Genomic DNA, 27,923 nt, shown 5'->3' on the forward strand with positions numbered 1-27,923 from the left:
GCGCAGCCATCTTGGTACTCCTTCAACGTAAAATATATTTAGGAAGCTATAGAAATGCATTTTACACCAATCTAACCGTGCATATATTTGCCATTGTTTTCTACAGCATCAATTTGTCCGTACACTTCACAGAAAGAATGGACAACATACAATGCTAAAGGAATATTCATATCTGCCTGTTTAAAATTGTTTATTTATGAAGTAGATTTTTTTTTTGCAAGTGATAAGACTCCTCCCAACATAAAAACAAAAAGTTACAAAATTGTCTATGTAATCAAAATCATGCGTAAGAGACTGCATTAAAAAACAAAACATGTATACAGAAGTAAAAGTAACACCAAAACGGCAAACTATTGACCCTGTGATAGTCAGCATTTGGTGCGTGCAACCTGACAAGTCACTGTAGAGAATCTACAGATACAAGTATGATAGCTTCTAACAACTTAAAAACACCGGTAGCTTCTGCACTTAACAGTAGTGTGTGCGCAACTATCCAGCACTGCCAAGTGGGGGCTACATCAGAGAATCCTGTCTCGTTTCGTGAAGTTGTCTACAGGTTCAGTGTTTTGCAACAGCAGGAATACCCAAACAAACTGTTTCAAGCTAGACTGTATATTTGGGACATAAAAAATAAACGTTATTATCCATTCTGTTCTTCATCATGTCTACATTGTGTTAGAATTCCTAGACCACTGGCATTTTGTGAAATAACCCTAACCCCATGAATGTTATTTACTACTTTCAATCATCCAGACAGGTGCGACAATAAGTCCAGATCTCAAAATATAACTGAACAGGGAAAAGCAATTTCAACATATTTTCTCTGTCATTCTTCTCAATGTAATAAAAAGGAAACCCATGGGCCAGGCCAACACATAGTAGAGGGTGGGGTGGGCTGAACCGAACCACGGGACCAAACAAACACAGGTGAGGAGGTCCCATGAGGAGGTGGTTGTTGTTTCAGGGCTGTGCCCTGGCGGCCGCTGGGAGGAGGTGGTGGTGGTTTCAGGGCTCTGCCCTGGCAGCTGCTGGGAGGAGGAGGAATTGGTTTCAGGGCCGTGCCCCGGCGGCTGCTGGGAGGAGGAGGTGGTGGTTTCAGGGCTGTGCCCTGGCGGCTGCTGGGAGGTGGTGGTTGTTTCAGGGATGTGCCCCGGCAGCCGCTGGGAGGAGGTGGTGGTGGTTTCAGGGCTCTGCCCTGGCAGCTGCTGGGAGGAGGAGGAATTGGTTTCAGGGCCGTGCCCCGGCGGCTGCTGGGAGGAGGAGGTGGTGGTTTCAGGGCTGTGCCCCGGCGGCTGCTGGGAGGTGGTGGTTGTTTCAGGGATGTGCCCCGGCGGCCGCTGGGAGGAGGTGGTTGTTTCAGGGCTGTACCCCGGCGGCTGCTGGGACTTGTGGGGCCAGAGTGTTGGGGGCAGAGATAACCGGTGATCCAGCGATGTTAGCCAGTGGCTTTGTGGAGGTGATGCCTAGAAGAGATAATGGACACATTCTCACCAGTGACTCCTACAGTCAGAACACTTACTGACAGGAAGTCAAAGAAGAGGGAAGTGTGATCTATGGTCAGGAGGAGTACTGAGGGAGAGAGAAATTTAAGAAATTGTCATTTCCACAAATAAAACTGTGGTGTTGGGAAACCATTCAATCAATGTTAAATGTTCAAAGAGTAACAATAACAGCACATCTTTCCCGGGAGTTGAGAGGTTACGTCCCGAATGGCACCCTATACTCTAAATAGTGCACTACTTTTGACCATAGACCTACGGGCCTCAGAATGCAGTGTTGGATGACTTACCTGCCATCATGCTGGAAGAGCTGACTGGAGTGGAGCTGGCAACCATTCCGCCAGGAGTGCTGCCCCTTCCCTGATCTTTAACAATGGGGTCTGGCACCAGAGAGTGAGAGGAGAGAAAAGAGAGAGAGAGAGAGACAGACAATCAGACGTCCTCTAAATCAACAATCATTAACACAATCCACAGACATCTATGATAACACTTAACCTCTCTGACATCAAGAACAGACCAGATCCCTTCTTTCTTTTCTTTCCAGAACACTTGAGCATGCCGTCTCTGACCAACTCTCTCGTTATCTCTCTCAGAATGATCTTCTTGACCCTAACCAGTCAAGCTTCAAGGCGGCTCACTCAACTGAGACACAACCGAGAAACCAAATTTCAACAAAATAATGTTGCAGGAATGCTAATATCGGTTTCTAACTACAGAAGTGATTTCCGAACAGTTTATTGTATTGAGCACCATAATAATATTAAGATCAATCTGAGGGTTATAGCACTTAAACATTCAGTTTGGTGTCTTATGCAGCAGGCTTATATCTAGAAATCTGAGTGGAGGTTGAGGGGAAACTCACAGAAGTATGGGTGTTCCATGGCCTCCCGGGCGGTGAGGCGGGCATTGTGGTCGTAACGCAGCAGCTTGTCCAGGAAGTCCAGTGCCTCGGTGCTCACCAGGTGCTGGTTCTCACTGTGCACAAACCTCTCCCACCTCTTACGGGAGTGTCTGGAGAATGGACCAGGAGAGAGATGTCAATACATAAAATCAAGTCAACATTTATTCAGAGTGTAGATTCACAAAGTTCTCTCAAGACACTTTACAAAGAAGTATGGAGGAAAAGGAGACAAAACAAGGAAAAAGTCAAATCAATAGATAGAAAGAGACAAGCTCCTTCAAGTCAACGTTCCATTGTGTGTGGACTGGTAGCCATATTGACTGTACCCATGAGTGCACTGTCAAATTATCACGGTCTGAGGGGCTTTTGCCGTTCAACTCTTTCTGTTTCTATGGGTCAATAATCTGGGCATTAATAACCTGAATTACTCAAGGCAGGGGTCAGGTATAAATTGACATTCACATTGTGTATTTGGACCATTCAGTAATACATTCTGCAGTCCAGTTCTGTTGAAGTAATCTGACAATGAAATGTTGGTTATTCTCACCTGCCCAGAATGTCATTAAACCGTGGGTCTAGTTCAATGTTGTACTTGTCGATGTAGTCATACAAGTCCTCTGTGCCAAGGACTTTAGCAATCCGTACGAGCTGTAAAACAGAAATATAACATTTTAGAGAGAAGACAAACTAAACAAAAGCCTAGGGCCTACTTGTAAGCATATACAGAAATCTGGAATTCAACTGGCAGTCAAGTAAGAGAGCTAGAGATATGCACTAAACAGCAAACATCAGCCTTGTTCTAAAGACCGTAGCATCATCATGATCAAGACATTGTTTGAGGGTTGTTCATCAACACTACGAGAGACTCAATTCTTCTCTCCTGATTGGAGACAAACCAAAAGACTTCCTTGTAATCCTACAGAAAGTTGCAACTAAGAGAGCAACAAGACATCCACTTGATAGTTCCAATCAGTGCTGTTGTAGTAGAGGCTGTAGCATCGGGATTCAATATCAAGACGTTGTGATTAGCACCATGAGAGACAATTCTACAATTCTACCTGGTCGTAGTTGTCGTGTCCGTGGAAGAAAGGCTCCTTCCTGAAGATCATGCTGGCCAACATACAGCCCAAACTCCACATGTCTAAACTGTAATCATACATCTGAAATAAAGAGAGAGGGAAGGAGAGAGAGGAAGAGAGAGAGAGGGAGAGAGAGTCGTGCTTAAAACAACAATGACTACATTACTATACCAGCTTATAACTACATTATTATAACTACATTAACAACATGCTACTATAGATTTGTGGCCAACTAGACCTAGCCTAGTTAGTTTCATGTTTATAACTAGTCTTCTCAGACTATTGAGTGGTCTCACCTGGTAGTCTACCAGCAGCTCAGGTCCTTTGAAGTAGCGCGAGGCCACTCTCACATTGTATTCCTGGTTAGGGTGGTAGAACTCTGCCAAGCCCCAGTCGATCAGGCGGAGCTACAAGAGAACACCCATTATTGCTTGTGTTTGGAGTTCATAATAAGTTCTAATTCCTAATTCTGAGTTCTAATTCCTAATTCTGAGTTCTAATTCCTAATTCTGAGTTCTAATTCCTAATTCTGAGTTCTAATTCCTAATTCTATGATGATAACAATATTAATACACAGGTCTTATATAGGGCTTTTCTAAATCCCAGAGACGCTTTACAATAAGCAACCATAAGGAAACAAAAACAGCTAACAAAGTCAGCTGGTTAGTTATGGTAGTGATAGCATCTATAGTAACAATGAATGAAAGTGGGAGAGGGAATCCATACCTTTCTGTGTTCATGATCAATCATCACATTGTGTGGCTTGACATCTCTGTGCATGATCCCCATACTGTGACAGTAGTCAAGGGCCTGAGAATAAACAATTAGGTAATGGTTTAAACTAACAGTAGTCTTAATGCGAGATGTATCATTGGCATCTGAGATTTGATTTGATTTATTAAGACCCCCATTAGCCGAAGCCAATGGCGACAGCTAGTCTTACTGGGGTCCAACACATAACGAAAAAGGCATTACAGACAAAATACTTTACATACATTTAAAAACATTAACATGTAATGTGTGTGCATCTATTAGTTACACATACATGTCAGTACATACACACAACAAGTAGGTCACATCGGGGAGAGGCATTGTGATGTGTCGCTTTATTCGTTTTTTGAAACCATCCCTTACCTTCAAGATTTCAAACATGTAGAACCGTATGTCGAAGTCCGATAAAGTTTGATACAGTTGCTGAAATACAGAGAAAAAAATATATCAAAATGAGATGGCTGGACATTGGTTCAGAATGTAACGTTAATTACAATTCTGTACAGACAGATGAACCTTGTTTCTCTCCTCACCTTGAAATCGGTGTTGTTTACATGCTCAAAAACCAGCGCGGGAGTTCGAGACTGAGAAGACATAAGAAAAAGGCATGAGGAACTAGAATAACTACAATCCCTCAACCAGAGTACACACAAGGATGGCAGTGTTTCCCCTACATGCATTTGGCAGAGGTGCACCGCCACTGCTAAATCGTGGCGGCCACAAAAAAATTAAATGTGGGATAGTAAAACGTTTTCAGTGTAAACTCAAATGACTAAAACCAGATATAAAGTAGAAAAGATAATGGAGCAATATATTTTTTAAATAAGATCATCTTTGAGAACTAACAATCACCAAAATAAAAACTAGACAGTCAGGGACAATAAAAAATTCAAAAAATGTCATGGCATTGATTTTGTTATAATGTTTGAGTCACTCATTTAGCATAAGAACAAGGCATAAGCAAAATGTGTAGAATTGCAGGAAATTAGCAATGAAACTGCAATTGTTCTCTCAGCCCAATGACAAAATGTGTATCATTTCAGGAAACTAGCTTTAAAACTGTAAAATGTTCTCTCTGCCCCATAGAAATATATGTAGAATTGCAGGAAATTAGCTTTAACACAGCAACATTTTGTCTAAGCGGCCAAGAGGAGGGCCTCAAACAGCGCCATTGGCCACGCCCCCTCACCCCTGCTAACTTTGCCACCGCTGCTGGAAAAAATCCTAGGGGAAACTCTGGATGGGGTAGCTGAATATGAACAACATTGTTTCTGCTTAGTGATTGAGCAACAGCCATTGTAAAAAAGGCAACAAAAAAAATTGGCATGTGGTTGTGTCATGATTTACACTTTACTAGGATGTGATCAATGACAGACTTACAGAAAAGAGGATCATGAGCTCTACTCACCACAGGATCCTTGACAATGTCTAACAGTGAGATGATGTTGGGACCGCCTCGCAAGTTCTCCAGAATCTTAATTTCTCTCTTGATTTTCTTCTTTTTGACAGGCTATAGACAAACATAACAAAATACCATCAGGACTTCATACAGCACGTCTCTTTGTAGATGAGAGAAATTTGAGTTAGGGGACAAAATGCCAAATACTAAATTCAATTCAATGAATATGGTACCAACCTTGAGTATTTTGACAACAACCTTCTCATTGTTGGTGATATTTATGGCTTCAAACACCTCACTGTATTTGCCTCGTCCTAGTTTGCGCACCAGCTGGTAGTCATCTTGGTTCCTACATAGTCAGAGAAGTGGCAAGCAATGTGATGGCTTGACAATTTCAGCTAGGTAACACCAACTACAATCTAATACACATACCAGAACATGCAACAGAAAATAATGTGTTGAGCTTTTGAACCACACACACACTACGTACCCCCATTCCACCACATGGGACTCGTAGTCCCAGTACTCCCGAGGCCTCTGTGTGTTTACATCAGGGTAAACTCGAGAGCGGCTTGGGACAGAGCCGGACATATTATACACAGGATGTTCTCTGGATCACCTGGGACATAGAAAATAGATTCATCTATTATAATAAAAACATAAACATGATATCAAGGCAGATCCATATATAATAAATATCTATAACCATAGATGGAGAATTATGTGACTGATTCAAAGTAATGTAGACTAATGAATCATTCTGTTTGGCATCAGGTATTTGACTGCTGTCTCGCTTGACTTGGTACAGAAAGCCTATATGACAGTGTGATTGATCACCGTGTGAATGATTGATCACCGTGTGAATGGTACCTTGGAGGTTTCCTCCAAGCTGCAGGTGACAGGTGGGGTCGCTGCAGAGCTGATGCTACGTTGGTTTGGTAGAGAGGCTGCAGGATAAAACACACAAGAAAATGTTAGTTGGATAGCTACATATTTTGGTCAGGTAGCCATCACGATATGGACAGGTTTCCCAGACACAGATTAAGACCAGTCCTGGACTAAAAAGCATGCTCTATGGAAATTATCCACTGAATTAATCTGTGTTCGGGAAACCGGAGCTATACTGGTCAAAGTTATACTGGTTCAAGTGTTCTAAGACAATAGCTAGCTAAAATCAACAAACCTAATTGTTGTAGTTGTTAAGGAGGACATCCAACCAGTCTAATCAGGGGGCACTGGGCACAGTAGAGTCATCACTAGGATTCCCACTGTCATATGCCCTGTTGGAAGACATACATGTGATTCATTTAGTACAATACCTGGCCAAAGAGTCTCAACTGAACCTCTCTGCCTTGACTCAAAAACCTGTCGCTGCTTACGATCTTTCTTTATTTCTATGGTATTATGTAGCGGTCTGTCAAGTGTCAACATCTGCGGTGCACAAAGCAGTTACATTATGATAAACACTGTCCGGCTAGGACCAACACGGTTTTATTATCTTTGGTGAAACTCCCTTGCGACAGTCACACACGCACGAGCCATGGCCTGCACAGGTAGCCAACTAGCTCGCGCTAGCTGCTTCCATGTTTAACTCCACCACATCAAAAGCCGGATGGACTACTCGGCTAGCTAACTAACAAGCAAATGTTAGCTATAGTTATATACACGAAACATTCATTGCTGGGCAGGTATTCATCTATAAATGTTAGTAAATCAGTAAATAGTATTAGCTGACGTACATATGTTGAAGATTGCTAGCTACCGCAAGCTACAAAATAGTATTTGTTTTCAGAAGCAAAAAAAGTGACATGGGAGTGCATAGAGTTAGCGAGGCAACTGGCTGACAACGCCTTAGCTAACATTCTGTGGGCTACCTTGTTAGCTAATGGTAGTAAAGCTAAACAGACTTATGTATGTTTTAAGAGTATTAGTCTTATATGCAATAACATACAAAGTTGACTCAAAACAATGCCCCTTTTACGTAGCTAAATAAGCTAATGTGAATTACCTCTCAACGTTGTTGGGATATCAATATGGCGATGCTTGGTTTAGCGGCAATGTGCACCTCCATTCCTGTGAGGGGCGCTGTGCTTTCTTTGTGTGGAAAATGGGAGAGCGAAAACATGAGGCTGTACTTCTCTGAAAACCTTTACTGACACCTAGTGGTTAAATGTGAGAAACTCTGTTCTTCTTCTTCTTCTTCTTCTTCTTCTTCTTAATCTTCTTCTTCTTCTTCTTCTTCTTCTTCTTCTTCTTCTTCTTCTTCTTCTTCTTCTTCAGTGGGGTTTATCGGCGGTTGGCATCCAACGTTATGGTGCATTACCGCCACCTACTGTACTGGAGTATGGGCCAGAGACAGGGAGAAACTAAATCCTACCTGCCAGCCCCGTTGCTCTTAAAAAAGATAACAAAATATTTGAGACTATATCTAATGACGTTCTACTCAATATACTCTTTAAACTAATTTCCTGTATCCCCTTCTCCCTCATACTAGATCTCATCCTCTCTCTTTCCCTCTGATACTGCCCACACTGTAGCAATACATGCTCCATGGTCTCTGTTTCCTGACAATAATCACACTTTCCTGTTGGATGCTTTCCTATCACATTTACTATCTTATTCAACTGGCTGTGTCCCCCCCTAATCTAGTAAAAATAGCTTCCTCTCTTCTGTCCCTTCCTGCCGTCCTCCGCTCCCCGACTTTCCTCTGTACTTGAAATAAATGCCTTCCCTTATTATCTCTATTCCACTGCTCCTGCCATCTCTGCACCATCACTGTATATATCAGTCTTTTTACCTCTGCCTTGCTCATTGAAACTTCAACATCAACATCCCCACTATTAAGTGCTTGTTTAGCCTGTTCATCTAGTGCCTCGTTCCCCTCCACCCCCACATTGGCTGGGACCCAAGTAAATCTTATCTGAATACCCATCTGTTTAATCCTGCCATGGGTTTGTAGCACCTCATAAAGCATACTCATTAACACTGCACATGAATCAGAGCAAATAACTACTCTGTCTTGTTTGACTTCCTCCACCCACTGCAAGGCCAACAGTATGGCCATCAGCTCCGCCGTATATACAGCTAGATTATCTGTAATACGTTTCCTGACTTCTACCCCACATTCCTGCACTACAAATGCTGACCCATACGTCCTGTCCTTGGATCTTTTGAACCATCTGTGTAAATGGCCACAAAATCCTGATACACAGTTTCCAGACGTCTCTTAAAGAAATCAGATGGATCAACACCCTCCCTATCTTTCTGTAGTCTCTCCAACACTTCTAGATCAACTACTGGAGGTGGGAGTAGCCATTGTTGATTTACAGGAATAACTACCGTTGGACTAAACTCCCTTCCATACAGTCCCATCTCCTTCGCCTGGGTATTACCCACCCACCCAAAGCTCGTGTTCTGTCTTCGCTCATGTTCCCAGCATGCCTGTAAAATCCCTTTCGCAGGATGAGACACCCCATGTCCTTGTAGGATGACCCAATAATTCATTGCCAGCTGCTGTCTCCTAATCTGCAATGGCATATCCCCCATCTCCACCTGTAATGCAGCCACTGGGGACGTCCGAAACGCCCCACTACATATTCTGAGTCCTTGCCCCTGTATGACATCTAGCCTTTCCAGTGAGGTCCGGGCTGCCGAACCATATGCTAAACTGCCATAGTCTATTACAGATCGGATCAATGCAACATACATGATCCTCAATGAGGAACGTCCAGCCCCCCACTCCTTCCCTGTCAGACAGCGCATCACATTTCGCACCTTCTTACACTTTCCCACCACTCTCTCAATGTGTTCTGCCCAGGTCAGTCTAGTGTCAATGTATACCCCAAGGAACCTGAAGGCCCCCACCCTCTCCAAGTTTCTCCCCAATAATCTCAAGTATACCTAATCTCCCACCTTCCTCCTGGTAAAGAACACTGTTTGAGTTTTCTCTACAGAGAACCTGAATCCCCACATTAATGCCCACCGCTCTACCTCATCAATTGCTTCCTGTACCTTCCTGACTATGTATGGCACATTTCTTCCCCTCTTCCATAGGGCTCCATCATCTGCAAATAACGACCTCCCTATATCCGGCTGTACCTGAGAGTAAACATCATTGATCATGATTGAGAACAACAGAGGACTAATCCCGCTCCCCTGTGGTGTACCGTTATCCACCAAGTAACTGCCTGATAAAGACTTCCTCACCCTCACCTGGATAGACCTTTCAAACAGGAAATCCTTTATCCAGTTGTACGTTCTTCCTCCTATCCCCATTATATCAAGCTTGATCCACATTATATCATATGCCTTCTCCGCATCAATAAAGACAGCTACAACAGTCTCCTTGTTCACCTGAGCCTTCCTGACCTCTGCTTCTAAGCAGAGCACTGGATCCATAGTTCCCCTACCCTTCCTGAACCCACTCTGATGTGACGTTACTAGCCCTCTGCTCTCCAGGAAGTAAGTTAGCCTCTCCGTAATCATACGTTCCATAACCTTACATACATGTGATGTTAAAGCCATTGGCTGATAGCTTGTTGGCTTCGTTGGATCCTTCCCAGGCTTCCGGATTGGTACCACTACTACCTCCTTCCAACTGCATGGTAGTTTCCCCTCCTCCCACACTCTGTTGTACAACACCAATACCTTATCCAGTGCCTCCTCACTAAGATGGGCCAACATAACATAGCACACCTCATCTTTCCCAGGTGAAGTTAACCCAGCACTCTAGAATGCTCCTCTCTCATGTTATCTCTCCCCATTTGCCCCTGCTCTGACAGATTTGCGGCGCTATGCACTTGGACAAATTCTGTCACTTACAATTAAATCCTAAGTATATTGTACATATTATATATATATTTTTCACTGTGCGCCTCATGCCAGAAGTTTTGACATTAGATAGGGGGTGGTGTATGTGCTTACACTTTCACATCTTACTTTTTTATTTCATTTTTTGGTTTGATTGATTGACTATGGTCGTACTTCCTCCTTAGTTCTTTTACCCAATATAAATCTGTGTTCTCACTGGGACAAGACCAATGATGTTCCAGACAGGGACAACACACAACGGAAACGGTGCTGCTCTGAACGACCAATTGAAAAACAGGGAGGGGTTGGGTTGTGGGTTGGGGAATGCTCCACTGCCCTTTCGTCCCTCGTTGCTTCAAGCCACACCCCACCACACCCTCCAAACGGAGCAAGCGTACCTCAAAGTCTGTTCAAGAATGTTGAAGAACGTTTTGAGGAAACGGGTCGTTCAGTACAAACAGACACGCTACCTAGCAACGGTTGAATGGAACTGAATGCACCCCAGGTATGTATGATGTTCCGGACCCATGGACATCTAACTATGATGCATAACTCAAAAATATTAGTATTTAGTAATTGATTAGGATCCCCAGTAGCTGCTGCCAAGGCAGCCGCTACTCTTCCTGGGGTCCAAACAGTAACAAAACAACACATCACTACAAAACAATAGTCTACATCATAAATAAAACAACTCATCACCCAATGCATTGGACACTATACACATTTGCACTGCTCCACCTTTACAAATGTATAATATAAAATGTACAATATTACAACAATACAATATTACAATGTGTGGGTGTGTGTAGAGTGTGTATGTATGTGTGTGTGTGTGTGTGTGTGTGTGTGTGTGTGTGTGTGTGTGTGTGTGTGTGTGTGTGTGTGTGTGTGTGTGTGAGTGTGTGTCTCTTCACAGTCCGCATTGTGTCATGAGGTTTTTAAAAATCTGATTTTACTGCTAGCTTGAATTACCTGATGTGGAATAGAGTTCCATGTAGTCATGGCTCTACGTAGTACTGTGTGTTTCCCAGCCTCTGTTCTGGACTTAGGGACTGTGAAGAGACCACTGGTGGCATTTCTTGTGGGGTATATATGGGTGTCTGAGCTGTGTTAGCTGTTTGAACAGACAGTTTAGTGCTTTCAGCACTTCAATACCTCTCACTAAACAAATAGTGATGCAGTCAATCTCTCCTCTACTTTGAGTCAAGGAGAAATTGGCATGCCTGTTCTTGATATTAGCCCTCAGCCATTTAAGGGCCAGCCGTGCTGCTCTGTTCTGGGCCAACTGTAATTTGCCTATCATAAAGAAAGGAGGACCAAGGCACTCTTCATATAATTAATTTAAATGCCTTTATTTGTATGGCATGTTCAATGGAAACAAAGTTTAAAAACATTGCCTATGTCCGTCTTTGCAGCACTTGACCATATACTGTCACTGGGCAGTAGTCCAAGTGTGATTAAACCACAGATGAAGGATCTTAATTTGAGCCCGTTTGCTACAGCAGAAAATTAATCCTGCAGCAACAGAAAATGTAAATTATTATTATTAAAATAATTAATGGACATTTTTGTAGGGTTTGATACATTTTTCTTAAGGGAAAATCAAGTTTGGAATTTCAAAGTGGAAATTACAAACTACAGAAGCCTTTTAAACCTCAAATACACTACAATATTTAAATGTCCTGCATTGCAGAAAAGTTATCCTGCAACAAGGTGATCAAATTAAGATCCTACATCTGTAGGGCCTGTCGGACTTGTTTGGTTGATTGTGATGTCAAGAAAGCATAGCAACACTGTATCACGGACATACAGTACCTCTCCCCATCTTAGAAACTGTTGCATCAATATGTTTTGACCATGTCAGTTTACAATCTAGGGTTACACCAAGCAGTTTAGTCTCCTCAACTTGCTCAATTGCCATATTATTAATTACAAGACTTAGTTGCGGTTTAGGGTTTAGTAAATTATTTGTTCCAAATACAATGCTTTTAGTTTTTGATATATTTAGGACTATCTTATTACTAGCCACCCATTTTAAAACTGACTGCAGCTCTTTGTTAAGTGTTGCGGTGATTTCACTTGCTGTGGTAGCTGACATGTATAACATTGAGTCATCAGCATACGTAGACACACAGGCTTTACTCAAGGCTAGTGGTAGATCATTAGTAAAAATCAAAAACAGTAAAGGACCAAGACAGCTGCCTTGAGGTATACCACACTCTACCTGTTTATGCTACAGAGGCTTCCATTAAAGAAAACCCTCTGTGTTCTGTTCGATAGGTAGCTCTCAATCCACGATATAGCAGGGGATGTAAAGCCATAACACTTGTGTTTTTCAGCAGTATATTATGATCAATAATGTCAAAAGCTGCACTGAAGTCTAACAAAACAGCTCCCACAATCATCTTATTATCCGTTTCTTTCAGCCAATCATCAGTAATTTGTGTCAGGGCCGTACATGTTGAGTGTCCTTCCCTATAAGTGTGCTGAAAGTCTGTTGTTAATTTGTTTACTGTGAAATAGCATTGTACCTGGTCAAAAACATTTTTTTTTATTCAAAAGTTTACTAAGGGTAGCAGGCTGATTGGTCGGCTGTTTGAACCAGTAAAGGGTGCTTTGCTATTCTTGGGTATCAGAATGACTTTTGCTTCCCTCCAGCCCTGAGGCACACACTTTCCTGTAGGCTTAGATAGATAGGAGTGGCAATAGTCCGCTACCATCCTCAGTCATTTTTTATTCAAGTTGCCGTCAGTACCAGGTGGTTTGTCATTATTGATAGACAGCAATACTTTTTTCACCTCTTCCACACTCACTTTACAGAATTCAAATGCAGATATGCATGGATATGAAGGTTCAGAGTTGATTGTTGGCGTGTCATGCCTAAGTTTTCTAATCTTGTCAATGAAAAAGTAATTAAAGTAGTTGGCAATATCAGAGGGTTTTTCAACGTTCAATTAAACGGTGCTGTTCTGAACGACCAAAGAAGAATGCCTTTGAAAAGAGAGAAATATTGAATACTGAATGAAAACACATTCTCTTTCATCAGTATGGTTAAGGGACAACATACACTGAGTGTACAAAACATTAGGAACACCTTCCTAATATTGAGTTGCACCCACTTCTGCCCTCAGAACAGCCTCAATTCGTCAGGGGAATGGACTCTACAAGGTGTCGAAAGTGTTCAACAGGGATGCTGGCCAATGTTGACTCCAATGCTTCCCACAGTTGTGTCAAGTTGTCTGGATGTCCTTTGGGTGGTGGACCATTCTTGATACACAAGGGAAACTTTTGAGCGTGAAAAAACCCAGCAGCGGTGCAGTTCTTGACACACTCAAACTGGTGCACCTAACACCTACTACCATACCCAGTTCAATATTTTGTCTTGACCATTCACCATCTGAATGGCACACATACACAAATCCGTTTCTCAATTGTCTCAAGGCGTAAACATTATTCTTTAACCTGTCTCAGGTGACATCAATAAGGGATCATAGCTTTCACCTGGATTCACCTGCTCAGTCTATGTCATATAAAGAGCAGGTGTTCCTAATGGTTTGTACACACAGTGTATATGCTTATGCTACACTTTCAGAGTACGGTATCAATCAATCCACTCATTGCGTAGGCCTACCATCTTCTAAATTGCTGTAACAATGACAAGGAAATGCCAGAGGCATGTTTTGTTTGCATCACTGACCACAGGAACCAGTCACCTATAATCAACATAGACTAGAAAGAGAAGGTCTTTGTTTAGTACATCTCTTGAATGAACAGTCACATCTTGGGAGTCTTTGTCTTCTAAGTCAGTCAGTTGTTTGTCGACTGATACTATAATTAGTCCTTTGTAAACTGTAAACCTTTTTGTTTAAATGCTCATCTGATTCCTCAATCTTAAAAACGTTCCCGCAGTCATTCACTGTTTCCTGCAGAGACACCTGACACAGCCCCCATTCTATCTCATAGAAGTGGGTCTGTGTCTATTGTCTCTGTGGTTCCGGCCAATCAGCTAGAAGGACAGGTATAAATCCTCTGATGGGTCTTTTAGCAAAGAGATAGAGAACTCATGTGATGACTTCGACCCACAATGAAGCTGTAAGTCACTTTTTTTATTACATCATGGCGTCTTTGATTGATATATTCTTCATAAAAACGTAACATTTAGATAATGTTACATTTAATTGACATTTTTGTGCATTGTCTTGAATTAGTCTTGCAAAGCATTAGATTTAACACTGTACAACTATCTTCTCAATAAAAGGGAAGGTAAAGGGGGATAACTAGTCAATTGTACAACTGAATGCATTCAACTGAAAATGTTCTTTATTGTTCTCGTAGCTCCCTGTGTTCTCTGTCAGTTCTGGCACTAGTTGCTGTTGTGTTCATGGTACCAATGAAAGGTAAGCCTCATTTACACTAAACAAGGATCATATATCAGCATATACTGTAGCAATTTGCTCGAGTAAGCTTTTCCAGTTAATTGTTCAGTGTGTCATACACTGGCCAAAAACAATGACCTTGCTTTTATTGCTGAGGTGAAAACGTCTGATACAGTATATGACATTATATTATTGAGGTTATGGAGATTCAATAAATTAATAATAGTACTGTTTCCTTTTCAGACAGAAGTGAGGATGTGTTAAGCTTTTTGAATGGTGAGAAGGTTGGCTACATCCTAATGCACGTGTTTATTGAATTGTGCTGATGAGACCCAAACAGTTGTTAGTCTTGATGGAGAAATCATGTTTTCAAAGAATTATCACAGGTGGTGAGATTCTAATAAGATGTTTGTAAGGTACCTCATTTTCAGATGTTGTTACAGGTGCCCTTGACGTCGCTCCCCAAACTCAAAGCACCTCGGGAGAAATCAAAGGTCTGTTCTTTATATATATTTCACACTTTATATATTTTCTGTCCTCATTTTGTTGCTTTTAAACTCATTAACTCAATCTGCCATCTTCCTTTTCTACTTCCCCCAGGTCCTGAGAATACCTTTGGTAAACCAGCTACAACCCCAGGTTAGTGAAAATAGGGAAATGTTTCTAATTAACATCTGTTATTGCCATGTTGACCTAATTTAATATTGTGTTCAACAGCACGCCCAAGTCCTTTAAGACCAACAGAGAACTCTGCAGGTAGGTTTTTGATTACGTTTAGTTTGTAATCAAACGGTCAAACTTTGTTATAATGAAATCAATGTGTTATATTACGTGTATCATTACTCCGCAATCATTTGTCTTCCAGAAATCTCAAATGTTACGCAGGCTGCAAACTCGGCTGATTTAACAGGTTAGTGTGGGGAAGGTTGAGCTGGGAAGTTATCAATAGTCAGTAGTTAGTGTTATTGATATGTGGTTGATCATGTCTTTTTTGTGTTATTGATCATTATCTGATCATGTATACGATATTGTAGACTCAGATGCCAGATCCAAAGAGAATTGCAACTCCGATGATCTTACAGGTGTGTGGAATATGGTTTGAAAATAATGTTATATAGGAAGTTTCGATATCATTTTCAGAGTTGTTTTATTCAATGTCCCACAGATGCAGGACGATCTGAAAGTAACTCAGCAGAAAGCAGAGGTATAGCAAAATATCTAAATAATCTATGACTGAAATATCCGTAGGGGGAAATTAATCTGGTAATGTGGATGTCATAGACTCTCTCTCTCTCTCTCTCTCTCTCTCTCTCTCTCTCTCTCTCCCTCTCTGTCTGTACCTCTCTCTCTCTGTATGTATCTCTCTCGCTCTCTATCGCTCTTTCTTTCTCTCTCTCTCTCTCTCTCTCTCTCTCCCTCTCCCTCTCCCTCTCTCTCTCTCCTCTCCTCTCCTCTCCTCTCCTCTCCTCTCCTCTCCTCTCCTCTCCTCTCCTCTCCTCTCCTCTCCTCTCCTCTCCTCTCCTCTCCTCTCCTCTCCTCTCCTCTCCTCTCCTCTCCTCTCCTCTCCTCTCTCTCTCTCTCTCTCTCTCTCTCTCTCTCTCTCTCTCTCTCTCTCTCTCTCTCTCTCTCTCTCTCTCTCTCTCTCTCTCTCTCTCTCTCTCTCCCTCTCTGTCTGTACCTCTCTCTCTCTGTATGTATCTCTCTCGCTCTCTATCGCTCTTTCTTTCTCTCTCTCTCTCTCTCTCTCTCTCTCTCTCTCTCTCTCTCTCTCTCTCTCTCTCTCTCTCTCTCTCTCTCTCTCATCTCTCTTCAGAGGATGATGACTATCCGGGATCAAAGACAAAGATTACACAAACTGATATGTCATGTTTTACATCAATGTAATGTAAAGAAATTGTAGCTAGATAATTGATGTAGCGTCACAAACAGAAATGCGTAAGGTAGCACAGGACTATAATTCTGCTGGTAAGAATTCCACCCTAGTATAATTGCATCCCATAGGCATGTAACTAACACTATGTAAGACACTTAAAATGACATCACCTGGGCTTGTCTTGTTGTAGGCAGCAACAGTGACGAAATAAATTATGTAGCAGCCTTTAAACCCTCTATTGAGATTCAAGATATGTCAGAATCTACTTGATGAAGTCCTTGGCCAACAGCGTATTTAAACAAACATAGAATTAACATACTTATAATAAAAACCTATTAAACCAATAGCACTTATTCATATCCATAGATTTTCATACAAAGAGTAAATTCAAAATGTGGAAATCAGTTGATAGTTCTAACTGGCTCTTAATCCCCAATACAGTGACAGATGACAGTAGCAGCGACGAGACTGACAGTCCTCCTCCAAGTGATGTGGGAAATAACAAACAACCTCCAGGAAGGAAAACCATAAACCCAGACCATGTGGACAGCATGCAGACAACCTCCAGGCAGGATCCAACCAATGGGAGCGAGGAGCTGGATAGAGAGACTCAGAGGGAGAGAACCAGCAGAGTGCTCATTGATCTCAACAGTGAAGAGAGGGTGATGGTGGGCTGCCAGGGTACTGCCTGTGTGCCCGGAGAGCAGGGGACTAGAGTCAATGGAGGTGAAAATGATGAGAACACCAGTCTAGACAGTAGAGATAGAGATATCCAAAGCCAAGAGGTCACAGGCACAGCCACGGATCAGGCCCTACGTAGGGATAGTCGTAGGGGTGAAGTGAATGGAGTGTTGTACACAGCCGGAGAACAGCAGGACTTGGACAGTGTGGAGAATGTCAATGGTAGACCCAATGGTACTGATGAAGCCAACAGTAGAGGTCCGTCTGGCTTCTATTCTACCGTGATTCCAAACTATGGCTTTACAAAAAAAGAAGTTCCACAGCAGAATTCTTTAACTATTGAACCTATATTATTGAAAAATATCTGAATGATTGCTTTCTATCCCCACAGAAATCAGAGATGATGTCAGCACTGAGACGAACCCAGCAGGTAGGTTTAGAGAAAACACACCATGAACAATAAAACAATCCCAGTAAAAACATTGAGGTCACTGAGCATTTATGTTCAGATGGTAAGCCAGAGAGGGACTGTGTGTTCTGGTAAGGGAAAGATACAGAGAAACAGCAGATGATTTATACCCACCTAAATATGTGCTGGAAACACTTTGGTGAGGAAAATATCACTTTCTCGTATTGCGAAACCCACAAATGTTCTCTAGCAGGTCTGAAAATATTTCCTGTTTTGCAAAAATATTTAAATTGATGTGGTGAATCAGAAAAATTACCACAGTGAATACTTTGTATAACAATTTATGTTACAAATATGACCACTGCTTCTAAGACCTAAGTAGAAACAGACCAGAGGTGTTACCTACCGGAGGTCAACTGACATCCATATTACACATTCAACAACACACCACTGTTTTCAGACTTCTTATCTTACCACTCACAAGCAAATTGTTTAAATCATACTGAGTGTTCTCCATGTTGTCTTCTCTGTGTTCTAGTGACTTGGTTAGCCTCCAGGAGCCCCAGCCAGGGGTCCCAGCCAGGAGCCTGTCAGTGCCAGACGCTTCCTCCAGGTAGAGTTGGCTCAGCTCTACCCTGCAGGGCCTGTAAATCTCCCTGCCTCTCACTCGCGTGTCGTCTCCCTCAAGCTCCACCGACTCTACCAGACCGCAGAGAGCCCCTCTCACACTTGTAATCATGACAGAGATGTCAGTACATCTGTGGATATTTACCACCAATTTGTCACTCCAAGTGATCTTGAAGTAAATGGGATTCTGCCAGCAGCTGTGCCTGGTCTTCCTGCTGGTAGTACAGTTGAGTTGTGGGTGAATGGAAATAAGATGTTTGGCTCCAATCTGATCTGATCAATCTGATTAAATAAAGGTCTCTCAAAAAGCCTTGTTTGTTGTAGTAATTAGAAGTAATTCAATAAAAGGCTGTGTATACATCCACATTCACAATTGTAAGGAAAGACAATACATTGTTTGAAGGCAGAATGTCTTACAGTGTTACAAAACTGTTTGGATTACATGACCATTCTACACAAAATATGTTCTACATTTCAACTTCACCCAATCATCAACTGTCAACTTGGCCCATTACAAACAACATTTGGTAACTTTGCATAAAAGATAATATGGCAGTGATTCAACAACGGAAGAAAAATATGTTGACAGAACATGTCACTGTTACCTTTTTGCTTTTGCAGCAATTCTCCAGACATAAACACTTCTCTCCTCCAACAGGGTTTTATAGTGATCTCTCCCATGCGTTGGAGTTGACATGGGGTGACTGCTCTGACACATCAGCCTTGCTGTTTGCACACAGGCAGTTGTTGCTAACACATGTACTGTGGCCTGAGGCACAGCTTCAACATCAACTGCTGTGCTGACCAAAACCAGTGACACAGAATGAGGAGCAGCTGATCACAAAATATACATATATATCTATCTATGGAATTTATCCACTTCTGAAAAATGTAGGGTTATTCTGATGAGTAATGATGAGTCCGTGTAGCGGAGGCAGTTTGGTGAGCTTTTGACCCTCGCATGACCTTGCCTGAGACCTGAAGACTTGTGGTATCTCCCTGAGCTGATGTCTAGGCTTTAGCTTAGCAGGCTACCACAGTCTTGTGTCACGACTGGTAGAAAGTAAATTCACTGAACCTTAAAGATGGAATCCACAGTACGGGGAAACAGAGCCACTGGCCGCCCCATCACCAATATTGTTTTAGATGCCCAGCTGAGGTGCATCATGGTAAAAAAAAAATAATTACAGGACATATTGTGCTCTTCTTTTGCACCTGCAATGTCTGAGGGGAAAAAACGGTGTTTGTTGTTGTAATATCGCACACGGAGCTGGCTGTTTCACCATTAAGGATTCCAGCTGTAAGAGTAATCACTGTTTACTTATACAGTAAACAAACTACAAGCTTGAACACCTAAATTACACTCCAATATAGCTTAATTTTGTGGTGCATACCAACCACAGATATCCTCCAGTATCACATTCTCAATGTTCTTTTACAGACCTCCATGTACTGGCTTTGATGCCTTATAAAACTCTGTTTCTGTAAAAGCAGTCTGCACAGGAAGCTAGCTCTTCTATCTGTGCTGTCCCAGAACCTGGCACCTGCCAGAAACAGTACGATGCCTGGACAGAGAAGTCCCAACTGGCCAGCTGCTCTGGGGTTTATGGAGACAAGAGCGAGGTGAACAAGAATCCTTAGACAAATCTTTAGACAGAAATATCCCATCACCTCATCTAGACGACAGCGTATTGATGAATGAGTGAGTGGAATGGATTTCTCAGAAAAGTCCTAAACATTACGACATCTCTTTATCTCGCTTATGAAACACAAACACACACACACGAGTAGAGAGAGAGAGAAAGACCTTAACAAACACAAACGTAACAAAACGGAACGTATCCCACTTGTATTGTTCAGACAGGACCTGACCAGGCAGACCAAACAAATCCAAACTGAGTCGCCGGATTGTTGGGAAGGATGAATTACAATACAGTGCTAAATGGGTGAAGTGATGGTGTCTGACAGTTGAGTTCCTCTGTGAGCCGCTGCCGGGTCTGATTTCTCCTCTGCTGTGGCAGTCATTAGTGGGCCAGACAACACGATGTGAAAGGAAGGAGCAGCTGCCTTCTGGAGGTTCAGCTCTCCTCCATGCATCATGTCATACTACTTAAACTACTAAGATGAAAGATCAGGCTGCTCTTTCTCTTAACAAGTTAGGCAGCGGTTAACATATATACTTGGTTTAACATGTCTATCGGTTATTGCCAGAGATGTTCACAAGTCTTTGGGGTAGAGTCCAAGTCAAGTCTCAAGTCTTTTAGGGCCAAGTCTAAGTCAAGTCACAAGTCCCTTTTGGCAATGGCTTTCTGCTTTCTGTGGGTGAGGTCTATAAACCTTTTGAAGAGACTCCCTTCATTAGTCCATACTTGTATGAAAGAAAGCACATCAGGCACTATTTAAATCAAAATAAATTCCCTTTTAAAATGTAGACAGTTTACATGAATAAAAGTAACTGTACCGGATATGAAAAAACATTTAAAAGTGCATGGTATTTTGTGGCAGACATTGTCTATTTTTCACTTCATTCTGTCACACAAACAGAAAATCTGTAGGTGAGGGAAGATACATTAAAATGACTGACAACTGTTTAATAACTGCACTACTAAAGTGTTCTCTATACCTAGAATATACTTACTGACCTGGACACTGCTCTGCTGTGTGTGGGTGGAAGACAGGACTGCACCTTGTCCGCCCGCTGGGCTTCATTTGTAGCACACACACATTTGTGTGTCTGCATTTATCCAGACCTCAAAGTCTTAGTATTCAATAGACCCAAGAAGACGAGGAAACATCAACGGACTGATTGCATTGAACAGGGGTAAGGTTTTGCAACAGGGGAAAAGCTTCCCCCCCCCACTTGACCACATACGGTCACACTTCATTTTTACTGGTGGTTGTGGTTGTGGTCAGGTAATGGGTAGCACTCTTGTTCTCAATGTCCAGTGGAACTATGCAAAGATCAGGCTTTGGCTGTTCTCGCACAATCTGGTCAATCCATCTGTTTTTACCATTATTACGCACTGTCTGGATTAAGATTACATTAGGATTTGAGCAATTAATGTACTATAAATCCTTTGAAGCCATTTGTGGCTGCAGTTTTAATCAATTCCAACGTCACTCCTTAAAGGGGAAATCTGCAGTTTATACAGTTATATTCTCAAAAAAATAATGTGTAGATATCATTCATTAAAAGTCCCAAAATGGATGTACCAATTGCACATTGCCCCTTTAAAAGTACACAGAGACCAAATTGTCCTCCTTCCTGACTTTCCTAAGAGGTTACTGATGTTGTCTTTCCGCCTCTGCTAATGGTTCCAAAATTACAGTAACTTTCCCAAAAATCCCAGGTTTTCCAGGAATCTCAGTTGGAGGATTTCCTGCTTATTCCCCCTACTGATTCCGGGAATCTTCCAACCGGGATTTCTTGAAAATCAGGGACTTCTGGGAAATTTAGCAATCCTATTCCTGAGAGGTGACTGATTTAATCTTTCAGCCTCTGCTGTAATGACTGTAATAAGGAGATATTTGATTTAATGAACCACTGGACAATTCTGGTGCAGAGATAAGTAACAGCCAAGCAAAATGCAATCACCAAACCATCCCAGGTTGCGTTGTGGAATGTTAAAGTCAAAGGTTTATTGAAAACCCTTGAACCATGCTTAACTGTGGTTGGGATCATTTGCCATGCCGTGCTACCTTGAATGGCAGCCATCCTAATTGGTTTCTGTCTGTTTTCTTTGGATTGGAAACATGTTGAAATAATATTTCAAATTATGTTGGTTTTATTTTGAAGACATTGAAGGGAACATGTTAGGACACTGACTTGACTGATGTGCTAGTCTAATGTTGTGTAGATCTCGTCACCTATTGGACTGTATGTGTGTGTAGTGTGCCTGTAGGTCTGGGGCTGTGTAGCTTACAAATACAGGATGACAAGACACATCATTGTCAAATCTTCCGGTCAATTGTTAGCTGATGTGTTCATTTAATCAATTTATAAATCTCATCCTGCACTTGATGAAGATTTATCCTATCCAATCCCTATTCTTAAACTGTGTCTGGTGTTTCAGCTCATAGCTGCCTGTGGTCGTTGTAATGTCATTAGTATGGGGGCTGGTTTCTGGTGCTTTGGTCCTCCCCCACTTTCCCCTCCTACTTGTGGATAGAGTTACATCTGAACCTCCTCTGGTTCTTAACACAACCTGTCTACGACTACAACACCGCCAAGCCTGGAATCAGCCTGTGTGTTTTTGGAATAAAGAGCCATTTCCTCTCTTGTAGATTGAAAGAGAACATGTGTGTCTGTAGTCAGGTCTCTTAGGGAGGAAGACGTTTCTCTCACCGATGACTTTTCCAGGTGGAGGGTTAAATGAATGAAGACACATTGAGGGATATGAAAAGGCTGCCTGGGCTTCTGTAGGAAGCCTGCTTCCTCCTCCCCCTCACCTGTCTTCCTCATACCTCCTCCTCCTCCTCACCCATCTTCCTCATCCCTCCTCCTCCTCTTCCTCACCCATCTTCCTCCTCCCCCTCATCCTTCTTCCTCATCCCTTCTCCTCCTCCTCACCCATCTTCCTCCTCACCCATCTTCCTCCTCCTCTTCCTCCTCCTCCCCCTCATCCGTCTTCCTCATCCCTTCTCCTCCTCCTCCTCCTCCTCCTCCTCACCCCTCCTCCTCCTCCCCCTCCCCCTAACCCCTACTCCTCCTCCTCCTCCTCCTTCTCACCTCCTCAGACCTCTTAAATGTAGTTTTATTCAGTAGCTGTAGGAGAGGAAAAGGGAGGGTGGGGGTTCAAGGGGAAATCACAAGAGTACCCACCCCAGCTGGCCAAATCCTGAGTAGATTTGTCAGAGCAGAAATGGTCTCTCTCTCTACCTTTTGAAGGCGCTCTGGCTTGAAACGAGGCACAGGACGGCAGGGCTCTAAGATTAGTCATTGGCCCCTGTGTTTGACAGTTCACAGACAGGCCTAATATGTCTGGGTAGAGAGAGACGTGAAACCTGGACCTGGGTCTTGGGTAATAGGCACCTCCGGCGATATTGGGATAATTTCTGTTCTCTGAATGTGTGTCTTTTGTCTTATACCTATGACATAATCTCCATTTATGGTCTGTTGTGGCGCCTACCTGGGTGTTGTGGGGATGTCAGATACCAAGAGTGAGGTTAGAATATATTTTCATTGATTAAAACCTAGTACACAGTGTATTTCAGAAATAGTATTTTGCTTTGACATGTCATTGAAAAATGTAAAACATCAGTATTATGGACCCTGGAGTTAGGAATATGACATTTCGAAATGATCATACTGACCCTGATAGTCATTTGGTGGATAGTAGGCATATCTACAAACTGTTTACGCTATACTTACAGTTATCATGCCCCTATTGGTCACATATCACAACTCTAGGGCATTTACATTCTGTCTTCCCTTCACCTATTCATTCAGAAACATTACAAATAGTGCATCACTCAATAGATCATGAAGAAATATCTCAAGCTCAAACCTCCATTAGACCGAGTGGATAATATGAGCAGACTACTCTCTATAATGTTCAATTCCTCCTCACACCTCTCAAATCTGCGTCCCAAATGAAACACTATTCCCCTTCATAGTGCACTACTTTTGAACAGAGCACTATAGGCTCTGCTCAAAAGTACTGCAATATATAGGGAATAGGATGGGGCCCTGGTAAAAAAATAAATAGTGCACTACATAGGAAATAGGGTTACATTTGGGATGTAGACAATATCCCTGGCTGGCTCAGGAAGACGCTGGCTAAATATACAACTGACCTACCGCATGTTTGACTTTCCATCACAAAGCCAAGCAAACACAGTCTGTAGGCTCAGTGAAGTGGAGGTGATATCATGTGGGGGGGTTAAAACTATTTTTCCTTTAGGAAATCTGTTTAAACATCATTGAAAAAGTAGTGGCACACATGTCTGGATTGAAGAAGGAGCTTTGAGTTTTTTCGTTTTTTTCTAATTCTAATATACCAACGTTTAATTTCATTATTGGGAAAACTCAAGGTGGTTTAGCTAACGTGGACCAGATGGGGGTTTGTTGCAACGATCCCAATTTTCCAAAACGTTAGCGGAGGAGGGGTAATAAAAGCCATAGATTTTCACAGTTCGGCATGCAGACAACCTCCCTTGTGTTCTAACTCTCAGAGGGGACGGAATGCGAGCGAGACCGCAATGTTATACTTTGTTTTTATTAAATCCAGTGATTGACAGCACAGAGAGATTTTTCCGGTCTTTAAATCCAGGCCCAATTGAAGAGGAGAGAGAACACTGGGCCCTGGCCTTCTGCTACTGACTGCAATACACAGGCAGGCTTTAGGGAATGTGGTGGCCTCTCCTCTCCTCTCCTCTCCTCTCCTCTCCTCTCCTCTCCTCTCCTCTCCTCTCCTCTCCTCTCCTCTCCTCTCCTCTCCTCTCCTCTCCTCTCCTCTCCTCTCCTCTCCTCTCCTCTCCTCTTCTCTTCTCTCATTCTACAGTGCTTCCAGATGTCCAGAGCTCTGCACGGGAGTTCGGTCCAGCTCTCCAGTTCACTACATATCCAAAACCAATTGATTTGGTGAGTATTTCTGTCAGTTGTGTGAATATAATGTTGTCTACAGGTATATCAATTTGATGATATTCAGTGGAGTTACGTTTTTGTCTCTTTTCGTGAATACCTGGTCACTTCTCACTTATCAAGCCAACAATGATGTCCTTCATTTTTCTGTTTCCCCCGGACATAACCATAACATATGATCGTCAACATCAGAAAACGTAACGTTCTGGAGGTAAAAACACAGCTTTGGGAGAGGGGGAAGGGGGAAAGAGGTGCTGCTGCCAAGCTAGCCACCTGTCGCTCCGTCGTTGGGAATTTTTAAGGACTTCCTTTCATCCGGCTGTAGCATGGCTCCCCCTGGGCCCGCTGAGGGTCCTGCCAGAACAGAGGGCTGTAGCATGGCTCCCCCTGGGCCCGCTGAGGGTCCTGCCAGAACAGAGGGCTGTAGCATGGCTCTCCCTGGGCCCGCTGAGGGTCCTGCCAGAACAGAGGGCTGTAGCATGGCTCCCCCTGGGCCCGCTGAGGGTCCTGCCAGAACAGAGGCCTGTAGCATGGCTCCCCCTGGGCCCGCTGAGGGTCCTGCCAGAACAGAGGGCTGTAGCATGGCTCCCCCTGGGCCCGCTGAGGGTCCTGCCAGAACAGAGGCCTGTAGCATGGCTCCCCCTGGGCCCGCTGAGGGTCCTGCCAGAACAGCTTGGAAAATTCCAGAAAATGATGTCATGGCTTTAGAAACTTCCGATAGGCTAATTGACATCATTTGAGTCAATTGGAGGTGTACCTGTGGATGTATTTCAAGGCCTACCTTCAAACTCAGTGTCTCTTTGCTTGACATCATGGGAAAATCTAAAGAAATCAGCCAAGACCTCAGAAAATAAATTGTAGACCTCCACAAGTCTGGTTCATCCTTGGGAGCAATTTACAAACGCCTGAAGGTACCACGTTCATCTGTACAAACAATAGTATGCAAGTATAAACACCATGGGACCACGCAGCCGTCATACTGCTCAGGAAGGAGACGCGTTCTGTCTCCTAGAGATGAACGTACTTTGGTGCGAAAAGTGCAAATCAATCCCAGAACAACAGCAAAGGACCTTGTGAAGATGCTGGCAGAAACAGGTACAAAAGTATCTATATCCACAGTAAAACAAGTCCTATATCGACATAACCTGAAAGGCCGCTCAGCAAGGAAGAAGCCACTGCTCCAAAACCGCCATAAAAAAGCCAGACTACGGTTTGCAACTGCACATGGGGACAAAGATCGTACTTTTTTGAGAAATGTCCTCTGGTCTGATGAAACAAAAATAGAATTGTTTGGCCATAATGATCATCGTTATGTTTGGAGGAAAAAGGGGAAGGCTTGCAAGCCGAAGAACAACATCCCAACCATGAAGCACGGGGGTGGCAGCATCATGCTGTGGGGTGCTTTGCTGCAGGAGGGACTGGTGCACTTCACAAAATAGATGGCATCATGAGGAAGGAAAATTATGTGGATATATTGAAGCAACATCTCAAGACATCAGTTAGGAAGTTAAAGCTTGGTCGCAAATGGGTCTTCCAAATGAACAATGACCCCAAGCATACTTCCAAAGTTCGGACTCCCGAGTGGCGCAGTGGTCTAAGGCAGTGCTAGCTGTGCCACTAGAGATCCTGGTTCGAATTCAGACTCTGTCGTAGCCGGCCGCGACCCATAGGGTGGCGCGCAATTGGCCCAGGGTAGGGGAGGGAATGGCTGGCAGGGATGTAGCTCAGTTGGTTGCAATGCCAGGGTTGTGGGTTTGATTCCCACGGGGGGCCAGTATAAAAAATTATGTATGCACTCACTAACTGTATGTCTGCTAAATGACTAAAATGTAAATGTGGCAAAATGGTTAAGGACAACAAAGTCAAGGTATTGGAGTGGCCATCACAAAACCCTGACCTCAATCCTATAGAAAATGTGTGGGCAGAACTGAAAAAGTGTGTGCGAGCAAGGAGGCCTACAAACCTGACTCAGTTACACCAGCTCTGTCAGGAGGAATGGGCCAAAATTCACCCAACTTATTGTGGAAGGCTACCCAAAACGTTTGACCCAAGTTAAACAATTTAAAGGCAATGCTACCAATACTAATTGAGTGTATGTAAACTTCTGACCCACTGGGAATGTGATGAAATAAATAAAAGCTGAAATAAATCATTCTCTCTGCTATTATTCTGACATTTCACATTCTTAAAATAAAGTGGTGATCCTAACTGACCTAAGACAGGAATTTTTACTAGGATTAAATGTCAGGAATTGTGAAAAACTGAGTTTAAATGTATTTGGCTATGGTGTATGTAAACTTCCGACTTCAACTGTAGTTAAGATGAGAACAAGGATTAGGTTAACCCGGGGTTTCCCAAACTTGGTCCTAACTAATTGTTCGCGAATCGCACATAACCAATAAGCTTGCCATCCTGAGCAATTTTAACTAGCAAAATTATTCAGGATGTACTAGTCACTTAAAGTATAGTTTTCATTGGCCGCCATTAAGTATAAGTATAAATACTATCAAAAATAAAAACTATTGCTGAAGGTAATGTTTAAATAGTTTTTTTAGCACAAAGTATGTAGGAGTAGTTCTTGTTGACGCTGATAGAAATGTGTAAATAATGTTGAGTTTCCAATTACTACCCAGACATTTAAATACAAATCATTGAACATGCAGCCTTTCAAATAAGAGCACAAACACATATTTGAAGTATTTTCTAATGCCAATCAAAAGTATTTTTCTAAGTATTCGAAGTAATTGCAAATAAAGAAAATAGGTTTTTGACCCAGGTCTGGTAATATGATCTCTCTACATTGTGTGACAACCATCTAGAGCCCAATTCTGATATTCTTTCCACTAATTGGTATTTTGACCAATCACATCAGATCTTTTCAAATGAGCTCTTTTTTCAGAGCTGATCTGATTGGTC

At 42.6% G+C, this 27,923-nt stretch overlaps 1 protein-coding gene across 1 annotated transcript; it reads right to left on the reverse strand.

The window, feature by feature from the left end:
- Positions 1–161: 161 nt before the first annotated feature.
- LOC311140839 (casein kinase II subunit alpha-like) lies at positions 162–7,717 on the reverse strand. The gene is made up of 15 exons (XM_084176101.1): positions 7,658–7,717; positions 6,833–6,929; positions 6,520–6,596; positions 6,140–6,268; positions 5,887–5,998; positions 5,659–5,760; positions 4,784–4,834; positions 4,614–4,673; positions 4,206–4,289; positions 3,776–3,886; positions 3,459–3,560; positions 2,948–3,048; positions 2,362–2,510; positions 1,790–1,879; positions 162–1,463 (listed from the first exon to the last, which is right to left on the reverse strand). The coding sequence occupies exons 4-15, from the start codon at positions 6,238–6,240 to the stop codon at positions 1,357–1,359; spliced, it is 1,170 nt and encodes a 389-aa protein (XP_084032227.1). The 5' UTR covers positions 6,241–6,268; positions 6,520–6,596; positions 6,833–6,929; positions 7,658–7,717; the 3' UTR covers positions 162–1,356.
- Between the last annotated feature and the right edge of the window lie 20,206 nt (positions 7,718–27,923).

The sequence above is a fragment of the Coregonus lavaretus genome, assembly GCF_964263955.1.
Source record: "Coregonus lavaretus genome assembly, chromosome: 13".
NCBI classification, from domain to species: domain Eukaryota; kingdom Metazoa; phylum Chordata; class Actinopteri; order Salmoniformes; family Salmonidae; genus Coregonus; species Coregonus lavaretus.

Excerpts from the sequence above, each read along its gene's own strand:
- LOC311140839 (XM_084176101.1), bottom strand. The coding sequence starts at position 6,240 with ATGTCCGGCTCTGTCCCAAGCCGCTCTCGAGTTTACCCTGATGTAAAC. Across the intron at positions 1,880-2,361 it reads CATGGAACACCCATACTTCT|ACCCCATTGTTAAAGATCAG; the intron begins GTGAGTTTCCCC and ends CTCTGGTGCCAG. Across the intron at positions 1,464-1,789 it reads CTCTTCCAGCATGATGGCAG|GCATCACCTCCACAAAGCCA; the intron begins GTAAGTCATCCA and ends TATCTCTTCTAG.